This window comes from Rhododendron vialii, chromosome 3a, assembly GCF_030253575.1.
Source record: "Rhododendron vialii isolate Sample 1 chromosome 3a, ASM3025357v1".
NCBI lineage: Eukaryota > Viridiplantae > Streptophyta > Magnoliopsida > Ericales > Ericaceae > Rhododendron > Rhododendron vialii.
In genome coordinates this window covers 34,287,428-34,300,430 of record NC_080559.1, presented here as the reverse complement: position 1 = coordinate 34,300,430, position 13,003 = coordinate 34,287,428, and the positions used below count along the sequence as shown (strand labels likewise).

General features: G+C 36.8%; 1 protein-coding gene across 1 annotated transcript; it reads right to left on the bottom strand.

Annotated features, from left to right (window-relative positions):
• Nucleotides 1-2,712: 2,712 nt before the first annotated feature.
• Nucleotides 2,713-11,217, bottom strand: LOC131320269 (thiamine-repressible mitochondrial transport protein THI74-like). Its single transcript, XM_058350925.1, has 8 exons — nucleotides 10,835-11,217; nucleotides 6,269-6,649; nucleotides 5,635-5,852; nucleotides 5,101-5,171; nucleotides 4,760-4,861; nucleotides 3,680-3,797; nucleotides 3,448-3,583; nucleotides 2,713-2,941 (listed from the first exon to the last, which is right to left on the bottom strand). Exons 1-8 carry the CDS (start codon nucleotides 10,913-10,915, stop codon nucleotides 2,867-2,869), a joined length of 1,182 nt encoding a protein of 393 aa, XP_058206908.1. The 5' UTR covers nucleotides 10,916-11,217; the 3' UTR covers nucleotides 2,713-2,866.
• Between the last annotated feature and the right edge of the window lie 1,786 nt (nucleotides 11,218-13,003).

The following is a 13,003-nucleotide window of genomic DNA, read 5'->3' as shown; positions in this document are numbered from 1 at the left end:
GTTGTGTGTATGGTTACATTACAGGAGTGTAGTGCACTATTTGAGTCATCCATCTCGACAATAAATGGTTAAGATTTTATCTCAGATCTGCACCTCGCACTCTAGGGGCCCCGGTTTTGTTTTTCTATTATGGCGTTACATCCCTAAAGTGACCTTTATTGCTTCTCAATTTTCAGTATCTTACCCTTGATATACCTCATCCAATCGTTAAGGCTTTGTTTGGACGAGGTGGACAAGGGTTTTGAGTAAGAATTTATCAACGACAAAAGAAAAGGTGAAGGAAAAGAAAAGATGATAACGGAGTGGAGAAGTTAAAGATTTTAGTCCCTCCACAAACCGTGATCCAAACAAAGCGTAAAGGTTCAATGTGCGGACTTGAGTTGAAGGACTACTTGGCCGGAGGAAACTGGTTCATGAGTAGGCTGAGTAGCTAAGAAGTCCAGAAATCCTACACACACATACAATCTGTGCACAGATTGTGCACAGATTTTGTTGTGGGGCCCACCACGGGTCCCACACAAATCATCCGAGCCGTTCATTAAATGTAAAATATTTTTTCAAGGGTCCCCGTAAAAAATAATCTCAATCCGATACCCATAGATATTCGATCCAATCGTATAACTTTTCATTATCCGAAAATCTGAATGAAAAGTTAGATGGTTGGATGAAGTACCTATAGGTATTGGATTGAGCTTATTTTTTACGGGGACCCTTGAAAAAATGTTTTACATTTAATGAACGGCTTGGATGATTTGTGTGGAACCCGTGGTGGGCCCCACAACGAAATCTGTGCACAATCTGTGCACAAAAATCTGTACCGGTAGCAGGACTCTAAGAAGTCAGACAAATTATTGAGTGGTTTGGGACACCGTCGTATGATGCCCCAATACCACACATTCTTGACGCAAAATTAACAATTGCGATATTTTTTTGAATAAAAAATAATAATAATTCACGAGAATTTTATTAAGCGAGAAACCAGGGCTTAGGCTAATCAAACCAAGGGGTCGAAAGATTTGATTGGATTGACAGGGACAAGCACTATTGAGCAACATGCCCAAAGAAAACCTCAATATATATAACCGCATGAAGCAAATGGTCTATAAAAAACCATGCGTAAGTAGGCCCGTTTCGCTAAAAAAAATAAGTACTTAATTTTTGAATTAAATGTGATGTATTATAAGAGAATGACTTGTCTTGTAAAATAAAAAATAATTATTTAAAAAATAATAACATTTGCAAAACGGGCCTAAGCCTCTTTCCCATTTTGTATGGTCTAAAGGTAGGTCGACCAGATAGAATGTAGGTCGACCAGATAAAAAGCCAAACCATATAAGTCATAATCCACACCACGTGGCTTCATGTGCTTTAAAAGTCAGATTATATCAAATTCTACAAATCATTTCGTGTTCAAATACTAAGGTTTTAATCAGATGGGATAAATCCTAACATGAAAGTTACAATTGACACGGAAGTAGTAGTATGAAATATCTATGGAGGACAATTTGGATATCCTCTTGGGATATTTAAATCCCATCAACTTCTTGTTCTATAGTTGTACTAGTATTTGTCAAAGTCGGCCTGAGCTAAACTTCAAGGTGTGCGGAGCCGCAGTGGGCTCCACTGCAATTTTTAATAATTTTAATTTTACTTCAAATTATAAAGGTCATGACAATTTGTATAAAAAATTATACACATTTTTCTTCTTATAACACTTGCATCCCCAATATCTTTGTCAAGTTTTTAAAAAGGTTATTTTTTGCGTGCTTGATTTCCATAAAGGCTCATTATCTATATGTATATTGTAGCAAATTTTATGTTTTAAGTTTATTTTTATATATTATGGTTGTTTACTATAAATAAAAGATAGAAAATTCCAAGACCAAGTTTAATGGTGCCCCCACCAACTTAGATTTCTGGCTACGCCACTAAAGGTGTAGTAGCTTTAGGCCCCTGAAAGTCTTTTCTTTAACAATCCAACAAAAAAGACTACGTACATTTCTAACCTATGCTTTAAGTCCCCAAAAAGTCATGGTCGGCCCCGATATTTGTACCCTGTGCATATGGTAGGCACTGTTATACTGTTAGTATAATGTCACAGTATCTTCTTTGTCCTAAATTTCGCACAAGGAAAAGAATTAAGCACTTGAAAAAGGTATGTAAGATTTGAGAATTTCGCATATCATAAACCAGGTTATACCAAATGCTATTCCTCTTCCCACTAGTCTCTCTCCCCCTATTTCATGATATCACGTTGATGCTTGCTTCCAATCCTGCCTGAAACTTTTCGGGTGAGAGACTCCGGAGTGAGCCTCTCGCAGCATCTTTACACGATCTATACCGATTTGGTTGGTACCTATAGTCATGTTGACGATTTCCACACGCGCACAAAAAAAGGAGTTTGGGTGAGGTGGTGGGCAATGGATTTCTTTCTGCGCTAAACTATATGGAGTTGGAAAAAGCTAGAAAAAAAAATCTTTCCAAACAGGATTACAGATTCTGGCCATAGCTTCATTTTCTAGCCACCAAATCAATACTCCAGTAAATTAACCACTTTAGTCTGTGATTCCTATCTGAGAGGTTTTTGGTTCGAACCTCAAGGGTTGCGTCGACAGTTTTTTATCGCCATACATCACCCCCAGACTATTGCACTTGTATATATGTACGAGGGGAAACTATAAGTCCTTGAAAATTAAACATGACGAAGTTACCAACCGAAAAATGAAGAAAAATTTAAAAATCAGCTGTGAATTGTCCGTTTATTTTCCCTTCAATAGTGCATGGCGACATTCGTAGTATTCCTCGTTTACTGCTCTTTTTGTTGGAAAAATCGAAGATACCAAAAAAAAATAATAATAATTTAGGGTCAATTTAAGAAATACAGTTTAATCTTCTGGGAGAACCAATTTGAGAATCCTGCCATTACAAAGCCCACAAACACCTGCACAACAACATCACCAATTAACCAGGAGCAGTTTTCAAAGATTGATGAAAACAATAATCGTGCATTTTGCTGTGTATCCATGATGAGAGGAAAATCATTAAATGCAGTACCGGCAACATTGCATATATCCTGGACAGGTCGACGTATAGGGCGGAGCCAAAGAATTTGGCATGCAGGGCCAAAATTTTCTTTTTCGAAAAACAAGAAAATATTCCATTTAACACAACTGAGAGGGGCCAATTGCCCGCAATTGCGCTCAGTCAACTCCAAGGTAGGTTTAGCATTAGCTTCCATGTGATGGAAGCAGGACAGTAGGAAGGGTCCACCCATCTTTTGTGGTAGGTGAACAAAACTGGACTCGGGACAAATGTTGTCACAAACTCACAGAGCATTCAGTACCATTTCAGGGAATTTTATTTGAGTTCGTAGAGTGACTCTAATTTTTGCAACTCTCAACTCAACATGAGGAATCGAACAATCAAATGGTTAGGCATTTCATTTACCAGAATTGAGCCAATTATATAAACTGCAGAGTAGTGCTGCCCATGCACCACCATGTCTGCCCCCATGGCAAGTGGTATGGTGAGTGAAACGCCTAATGCCGACACTAGTGGAGTCGTCCACACAACACCGAGTGCCCTGTAAATTTTTCAGATACTCTTAGACAAACGGTTATGGGCATCAAAATGAACGGAAAAGAAACAGGTAAAGAGAGTAGTTTTTCTCTAGGCATACCATAAATAGTCACACAGGAAATTACTGACAAAGCAGTTGGCAAAAAGAACACCTTCCATTTTTGCAGAGTGAGGAATTACAAATTTTGGTTCAATCCCGATCGATGTCAGAGGCCATACTGGAGAGACAATTATGAATGAATTTGATCAACAAAATTAACAGATGCGAAGTATTATTATGGAAAGAAAAATGAAACAAATTTGTTATCGAAGGAAAGGAAAAGAATAACAGCAATTGGCAAAAGCCAAAATGCTATGCGGTCAGAAACATTATAAAAAAAACTACCTAGGTTCGGCATTGTTAGTGTGTGTGTGTGTGTTACCCAAAATGAAACGATTGACACATTTTCAATGTTGGGCATTTTCGAGTACTTTTTCTTGGTACGTAGTAATTCCGTGTTCAAGGCTATTGATGAATGCCTTGTTTAATTCAACGAACTATATCCATTTAATATTAAGACTTAAGAGCCTTATGTCCCTTGCAAGCTGGTCCTTTTGTTCTATCATGAAAGCCAGCTGTGTTCAAACTCCTGATTTTTAGAGAGATTTACTGAAAGCGAAAAAATCATAAAGAAATACAAAAGAAGATGATAAAGTGGAGAAACAGAATTCATTCTTTGATTTATGGCATTTTCTTTCCTTCACAAATTCCCAAAAAATTCAATACACAAACAGCCTTGAAAATGTGATTGGTACAAGATTTTGTAAGTCTTATAGTGATCTGGACATTTCGGCAACGAAAGATGTATATGAAACTAAATTCCAAACATTTCAAGCTGGTAAAAGGATATTGACAATTAGTGAAAGACTGTAAGGTATCATCATAGCAGGAACTCTGCAAAAGAGCCGTCTAACTTTCGGCATAATGCATATGACTCATAGAGTGCTTTCAGAACTATGCCATTACAGAGGTCAGGATTTACGAAGAGACAGAAAAGACAAAGGATAAAAGAGATAACAAAGTGACAAAGCAAAATTTATTGGTTTGGTTGTTTTATCTATCTTCCTTTCCCATGGTGAATTCATCAAAGAAATCCATGGTCCAACCACAACATAAGAGTATAGTAAAAATGGCACTTACTGAGCCACCAAAGGGCAACAAGCGTGAACAATCCAATGTATCCATATAGCTTTTGCATGTCTACTCTTTCTCCTTCATCTCCCGTAAACTTTTTAAGAAGCACTGCAAGATTGTTATGAAAGTGATAATCATTAAAACGATCCATTCGAAGATAATTAGGATCTGTTTGGATTTTGAATATTCTTTAGAACATGTTTGGAGGAAAACAAAAGAAAGGGAATGATAGGAAAAAATTTGGATGTGCTCGAGTAGCATTTCCCATTCCTTTTATCATCAACTATAACTTCATGATCCAAACATAACCTTAAAAAAACTTTTGAACAGAAGGAGAGATGCTGAACCACAAAACAGTGCGTAAGTCATGGCTGAGAGAAGAGCACAGAGGTCTCCCACCAGCGAGTGCTTCCCATTCCTGAACACAAACGTAATAATCATCAGTTGCTGCTAAAGAACAGGGTTAAGTACACTTTGCAGTATTACTCATTTCTAACTTTGGCCTTGACTTTAAATTTACTAAGTGTGATCCTTCAACAATTGGGTCTTTAGGACAAACTAAACACCGTGATGTAGTTTGAACCTATTTTTTCACTCTTGGGGCCCTTAAGTATGGTACTTTCCCATTTTACCCACGTTAGTATCACAGTTTTTCCAATTTGGCTCTGCAGTTTAATGCCCACATGGTGTTTTTTGTTCAAGAATTTGACGCCACGGCAATAACTAACTAGATCATATTGACAATCTGCAGTAGTTCAAAGACCAAACTGAAAAGCTTCCAAGTTAGAAAAGTGAGAATTGAGTAATACTTCCACCACAACCATACCAAACCAAACCAAAGATTCAACAAAAAGAAAAAGATCAAGAGGGAAACAACCTACGTGGATTTTCTTAAATGAGCTTGATCCGTGGACCAAGTCTTCCCAAGTGCTGTCATGGCAACACCAGCCAAGCTGACAACAACAGAGACTACTTTCACCACATTTATGGAGTCTTGTCCCAAAAATGCACCAATGAAGAGAGTAAAAAGTCCTGAAGTTGAATTTAATACCATTGTACTAGAAACACTCGTTCGGGCGAGAGCAGCATTTGTTAAATACTGCCAACAACAGAAATCAACTGTTAATTCTAGTAAGTATTCGGCAAGTTTTTTGAAGATAGGCTATGGAATGTTGAACGATGAAGTAGCTAGGATTTTGGCGAAGTAAAGATAAAATCTTGCCTCAAACTATATGTTGTGTTTTATACAATTTGATGACAGCAAGAAGTTGGCAAAGATGAAGGGTAAATATGTACTGGGAGAGGACAAAGCCAACAGTGGCAGTCTTAAGACACCGAGAGAAGAGAAGGCTGAAAACAAATCTGAAGAGAAAGAGGGAAAAGGAGAGAAGAGAATAATTTGTATAAAGCAAAAACTATATGAATTATTTCAAATTCCGGTGCGCAAAAAAAAAATTACAGGTTAAACGAAAGAAAGTTTGGACATAGCTAACAAAATTATAACAAGTTCCTTACCTCTGTTATGAACCAGACAGGAGCAATGAGAAAGCCTAATCTAGCCATTTCCTTATTGTTAAGTGCAGATTTGTCTCTTTCCAACTTATCAACATCATCTATGTCTATTGCAATTCCCTCCTCCTGAGATTTAAGCTCTGATCCATCCTCTTTTCTAGACCCCTTACAATCCAATTCTGGAACCCCATCAACCTTAACGGGAGACTCGAGTCTACCCAAGGGCATATTGGTAATTTGCGCAATTTTGTCACCGCTGTGGGATTTACTTCTGAAGAGATGAAATAACCCATCTTTAATGAAGGCTATTGGGAGAAAAAGAACCAAAAGAGATGTTCCCAGATATGCCAAGGCGAATGGATGCTCATAGTCTTTGAAAATTCCCTGTAAACCAATATAAACCAGGTAAAAGCTTTGTCACTGAATCTAATACAAAGACAGATCAACAGAAATTTTGGGGAGAACTCTAAAGTACACATTACTGTAACTGAGTAACATAACCCAATTATGAGGCGTTGTGTCTTGAGGTACTTTCATGTTACATGTAATTAAGAAATGGTGCACCTTATGAAGAATCTCAGTTATGAAAGAGAAGTCTATCAACACAACAATGTGCACAACATGACGTGTTGTCATCATTTTATTGGTGGTTGTAAAATCACATTCGATAGCCAATAAAACAGTCACACAATCATGTTGTGCACATTGGCGCGCAGCAAAATGTCGTGTTTTTAGCAAACCTCGCAACGAGTTGTGGCTTTTTTTGCTCACAAGGCTTTATGGTGTCTTAAATTAATGGGTATGGGGTGTATACGTGTTCGTGTTGTTCCTGAGTATTGTAAGATTGGGGAAAGAAGCAAAATTTTCTACAGTGAGATGGCTACATTTTCGTAAGATTCGTAACATATAGTACATAAGAAATACAAGAACTTGCTGTTCAAAAAAAAAGAAAAAGAAATACAAGAACTTAGATTCCAAACATCATCATCATCCAAAAGATAATTTCCTTAAGTAAGCACTGAAAAGATTGCTTCTCCTGCGGTATCTCTAAAAATAAATAAACAGTGTTCGCAATTAAGCCTAAACGAGCAACAATTCAGCACAAAAATAACGGAATGGGATTCCGATTCTAATTGCTAGAAAGAACACTAATGTATGTGAACTAAAATATCACGAGAGAGTGATCTAACCTAGAAAACTTGTGGCTCTGAAACGTGGGTGGCATGGAATAGAAGTAGAACAAGAGAAGTTCTCCGAAATCCGAATAGAGAGACAGAGAGAGAGACAGAGAGAGCGCGTGGTGCCTTTTGGAATTCGGGGCAGGTTGATCGGGTTTGGGTTCTGATTACATTACCTATTCGGTTATCCAATTCCAAAACCCAATTAGTCCATCTTTTGGTCTCTTTCACTGGACCTGGTTCGGCTCAGCCCAATAAAGCATGGTCTAGTTAACATGTGGTAACAAGACAAAAATACCCCCAAACTTGGATTGTGGCTCATTTTCTGTTTTTGGGACAAGGTCATTTTGGTAATTTAGGGTGGGTTCGATTTTGAGGGACATATTGTTTGGTCAAAAGGAGAATTGGCCAATCACTTAAGTTAAATTAGCCCCAAAGAGTTATTTTAGACCGGAAGTTTGCGTTGAACTTTTATTATCGGGTGCTTGGCAGCATCTCTAGATCCGTTTTGATTTGAATAGAAAATTGAAGTGAAATAGAAGTGTGTAGGGATTTGGAAATTGTTACCCAAATACAAGTATGAGTTATTATATATGAATATACTCCGTAAAAGATTTGAAACTCAATTTTGAAATTGGGTAAAATGGATAACAGCTCATTTTATTCTCACTCGTTCAAATAGTAGGTTAATTTGAATGGATTATTGAATTTATCCCATAATTAAGAGCATCCACAATGTAATAATCAAAATCAAAAGATTGCTAAAGTTAGCAATGTATTCTTAAAAAAATGCTCACATTGTAATAATCAAAGTTATCAACCTCCTAACCAAATTTGGACATTTGAATAGTCAAAAGTAACAATGTGGGACTTCACATTATTAACTTTAGCAACTTCTAAGTGAATAATCAAAACTTGAGCTGACGTAGCAAATTTTGATAATTCACTTTTGATTATTACATTGCGGATGCTCTAATACGACTCAATTTAATTTACTAGATTTTACTCTGGGGGCTTTTATTGCCTCCTCTTCCTACTTTCGGGTGCATCAAATGCCAAATGACCGTCACATTGACCCATATGAGAAGGATCTTCACGTGTTTTTTTTCCTTTGATAGGATCTAACTACGGGAAAGTTTACAATAACTTAATTAAATTTATCAACTAAACCAACTCAACAAATAACAAATAAAAGTTGAAGTCTTGGGAATAGATTAGTTGGCTAGGACTTTTGCATCTCATTAAGATCATGAGTTCGAGTCTCATCACCTGTGTGTAGGTCCCTTAGAGAGTTTTTCCTTTTTTTTTCTTTGTCTCTACCTTATAATGGGCTTATTTCTTGCACTGGTTGAATTGTTAGGCTTTGTTGTTTTGTGGACTCTCATAATTGATGTAGTTCCCGGGTTTGTACTTCATAATTCATACCTCTCAAGTATCTGTCATCTCTATCGCCCGAGTCAGTCGGTCAGATCGGAACCCTTCAAGAAATCTAACATGGTATCAGAGCTAGGTCTTGAGTGGCCTCACCTCTACTCTCCAAGAAATCTAACATGGTATCAGAGCTAGGTCTTGGGTGGTTATACCTCTCGTGAGAAAGTCTCTCTCATCTCTATCGCCCAGGTCAATCAGTCAGCTCTTGGTCTCCTAGTCTGTCACCTCCACGTGCATCTAGGCTATACGTGAGGGGGAGTGTTAGACTTGTCCCACATCGCTCATTTAAGCCACCTAAGCTTGGTTAATATATTCTAGAGGCTACTCTACTTATTGCCAATTGGTTTTGAGTGATGCTACATACACTACATAGTTACACTACACGTTACACTACATTTTATATAGAGTCCATTTTGGGTCTCACAAAAATTCAGAAAAATATCCATAAATTCTATAATATTTTTTTATGGGATTCTGTAAAAAATCAGCTCCAATAGATATCGGTAAATATTACTTCTTGATTCGTAGGGATGAAATTGTTTATTTGCACAGTTTCTTCACTACAAATCTAGAAATGACACTTACCGATATCCGTTAAAGCATTTTTTACAGGATCCCATAAAACAATATTTTAAAATTTATTGGTTTTTTTTTGGATTTTTCTGAGAAACGAAATAGGCTCCACATAAGATGTAGTGTAATTATGTAGTGTAAAAAGGTAGTGTACCTATCTTTAGTGATTTTTTTAGGTTGGAACCCTCTAAAAAATCTAACATCTTCTATCAATTGAAAAAAAAAAAGTTGAAGCCCCTCCTCATTTTTTTTTTTCAATTATTAAAAGTGTGGAAAAGTACCCACTGAGAAAGCCCAACTAGTAAGCTATTGCACTTTTGTTTGGAAAGAGGGTAGTTGATCTCGATTATGAAGGGGCTATACTAATAATACTAATAAAACTATGTGGATTAATTATTCAAATGGAGTAAATAGATAGATACACGTTTTATGAAAGTGATTAATGTACTGACAGGACAAAAAACAGTCAAATTGCTTGTAGGACATCCACCAAGTAGTGGAGTAATGTCTAAGCACTAACTACAGGGCAACATTCTTTTAGGAGGAAACTTTTGGCTCAGGGCAAGGAACAGAGAGAAAAAAGAACAGTAGCATGGCTAGCTGGTTAGCTCTTCTCCACATTTTTCTGCACAAAACTTGCGATGAATCTCGCGCGCGCGCGGGCTTTAAACATATTTAGTTGGTACTTATCGGGCTTAAGGGTAGATTCAAAGAGGAGCAAAAAATGGTATGTCTATCGTTGTTTCAGTAAGTGAAATCCAAAGGCACGAACCTCACTAGAAGTATTGGCTCGCCCAATGAGGATAACAAACTGATTTCCTATGCCAAAAATAACGTGAAAACTACGAATTTTAAAAACTATTTGTATGAGATACGTCAAGAGATATGTGGAAACAACAAAAGAGGTAAAAACAGAAGAGAAAATGAGTCAAGAAGATGATTTTAATTATTGATTTTGCGATACTATAACTTTTTTCCTTAAATGAATCTGCCAACAAATACATGATCCATGTGTAGTTCTCCTGGGCCTCTAAAGTAAGTGACAAAATCAAAAAAAAAAAAAAAACACAAGTCACCCTTTGGACCAAGAACCAAAAGCAACATATTCGAGAGTTAAACATTCCAAATCTCGAAGTCACTATAGAGTTTGCCTTATCATTTAGAATTAGTAAAGATAAGCGCAAGATGGCTCAGATATCCGGTTATCAAAACATATTCGGGGGGTCATCACCAATTAGGCATGAGTAGCAAGCAAAACATATTCGGGGGGTCATCACCAATTAGGCATGAGTAGCAAGCAAAAACGGCGAACCTTTTTTTTCATACTAATTCTCAACTTCACAAAATTGTAGAGAGAGAGAGAGAGAGAGAGAGAGAGAGAGCTGACCTGAGTGACTTCTGCACAGGTTACCCAAGTGATGACAACCGTGAGTATGAGAAACAACCCTGTCTTGTATCTCCAACCCATCACGTACCAAATTCCTTTTTCCAATATGAAAGAACCAAACGGCTAGAGTGTTAGTTTGACACTTGAAAAGTTAATGACTAGTCAGTCCCTCCTCCTCTCTTCCCCACTCCAAAAATCCCTATATAGAGAGGGTATTAATGGGGTAATTTACAGTTCTTGGTTGATGGCAAAATGGAAAAAAAATCAGCATGGAAATGTGAACTGGTTTTTCCATGGCCACTTCTCTCTCTCTCTCTCTCTCTCTCTCTCTCTCTATCTCTATCTAGAGATCTCACCTATCTATCTATCTCTTTTTGTTTCCAATGCTGTATGAAAAGCGAGAGCACTGATTTTTTTAAATAAAACAAGAGCACTAGAATGATGATTGATTCACTTTTTTTTTCCCAATTGCCTACTTTAATTACATCACTTCGAGCTTTTGCGCTTTGAATTCTTTTTCTTCTTGTACCTCTTTCACCCTTCGCCAAAAAGCAAAGGGTAATAACTTGCCACAAAACCCACGTAAGTTTTGATTAAACACTAGGTGACAAAATTAAATGGATTTTTAACGGGTATTAATTCATTTTCCATGATGGTAAAAAAATGAAAAATCATTTTCCCGGTTCACTCAACATATGTACGCTAAAAACAGCACAGCTTCTTCTGCTTTTAAAAATGTTGTACTCCCTTTGTTTTTTTTTTAAAGTATCATACTTTGTAACTCCAACTTATTAAGAAAATATCATCATTATACCTTTTTTATCAACTTTTTCCTCCACTTTTCTTACTTATCCATCATCATTACATTTTTATTCACTTACTTTTCAAAATGAAATCTATTTTTAGGGACAAAATAGACAATGCACCAACTTTTACCCATTAACTTTACAAAATGGACACTTATTAAGGGATAACCCAAAATAAAATATTGGACTCTAAATAAGGGACGGAGGGAATATAATACTAGTATGTATTAGAGAGAGTTCGCGTAAAGTGCCGTAAACTGCGCTATTAACGCTCTTTACTTGAGTTAAAACCCAAATTCTGTACATTGCGGATTGTGAGCGTGGATAATGCTCACCTGTGGGGAAAGCTAGTTAGTTGATTGATAGCTGATTACGGATAAGTAATCAAAACGAGCAAAACATAGGTGATAAGAGAAATGTTCATTCAAGTCCCGTCGAAGTCCGGCTTCGAGGGGGGTTTTATATCCCATTTTACTAATCACAACCGACTTTTACTAAAGCACCACACTAACCACCATTACAACTAATCAACCTGTTGAGCTGAGATCAGAACGACTTCTGCTGAGCTGGACTTTATTCTTTTTCAGTTGAATAGACAACATGCAAAAACAAATTCGCTGATTTTGCCACTCTCTTTTTTGTTAACGTCACTCCCCTGAAATATATTTTTGCACCAAAAATACATTTGCAGGGGAGTGGCGTTAATAAAAAAAGAGTGAAAAAATCATTTCCCTTCGTTCTATTGACAAAGTAGTAGTAAATTTTTATACAGGTTATCTCTTGCAAATCCCAATAGAATAATGACGATTTCGATCAAATCACCAAACTTATGCAATTTGGATCAAATCACTAAACCAGCAGTAGTAACTTTTTGCATGGACCATCCTTTGGGCTAGCCAGACAGACATATATGGCCTGGACCAATTCCGATTTAGTGACCTCGTTTGTTAGGCCAAGTACAAGGTCTGAAAACTCCTTTTCCAGCCCCAATTTTTTGTGAAAAGGAAATAAATGGCTTCGGAGTCTTGTAAAACCCCATGGGCTGGGTTTTTTTGGATAAAAGAAACGAACAACATCAACATTAATGAAAAAAAATGCTACACCCTCCGTCCCGAATTTCTTGTTCATTTTTCGGCATGTGTGTCATTTTTAGATTACTTATTATATTTTTAGATATATAGTGAGGTTTTTTATTTTGAAAATTTTGTTTCATAGATTTAAAAAATATATATTTTACATTTCAAAAATACAAATTTTTGGAGGTGTCCGGAATAGTGAAACCGAAGGAGAAATTTGAGACGGAGGAGGAAGTATAATAGATTCTTTCCCCAGCGACTATGGGTAATAGTCATTCAAAAGTCTT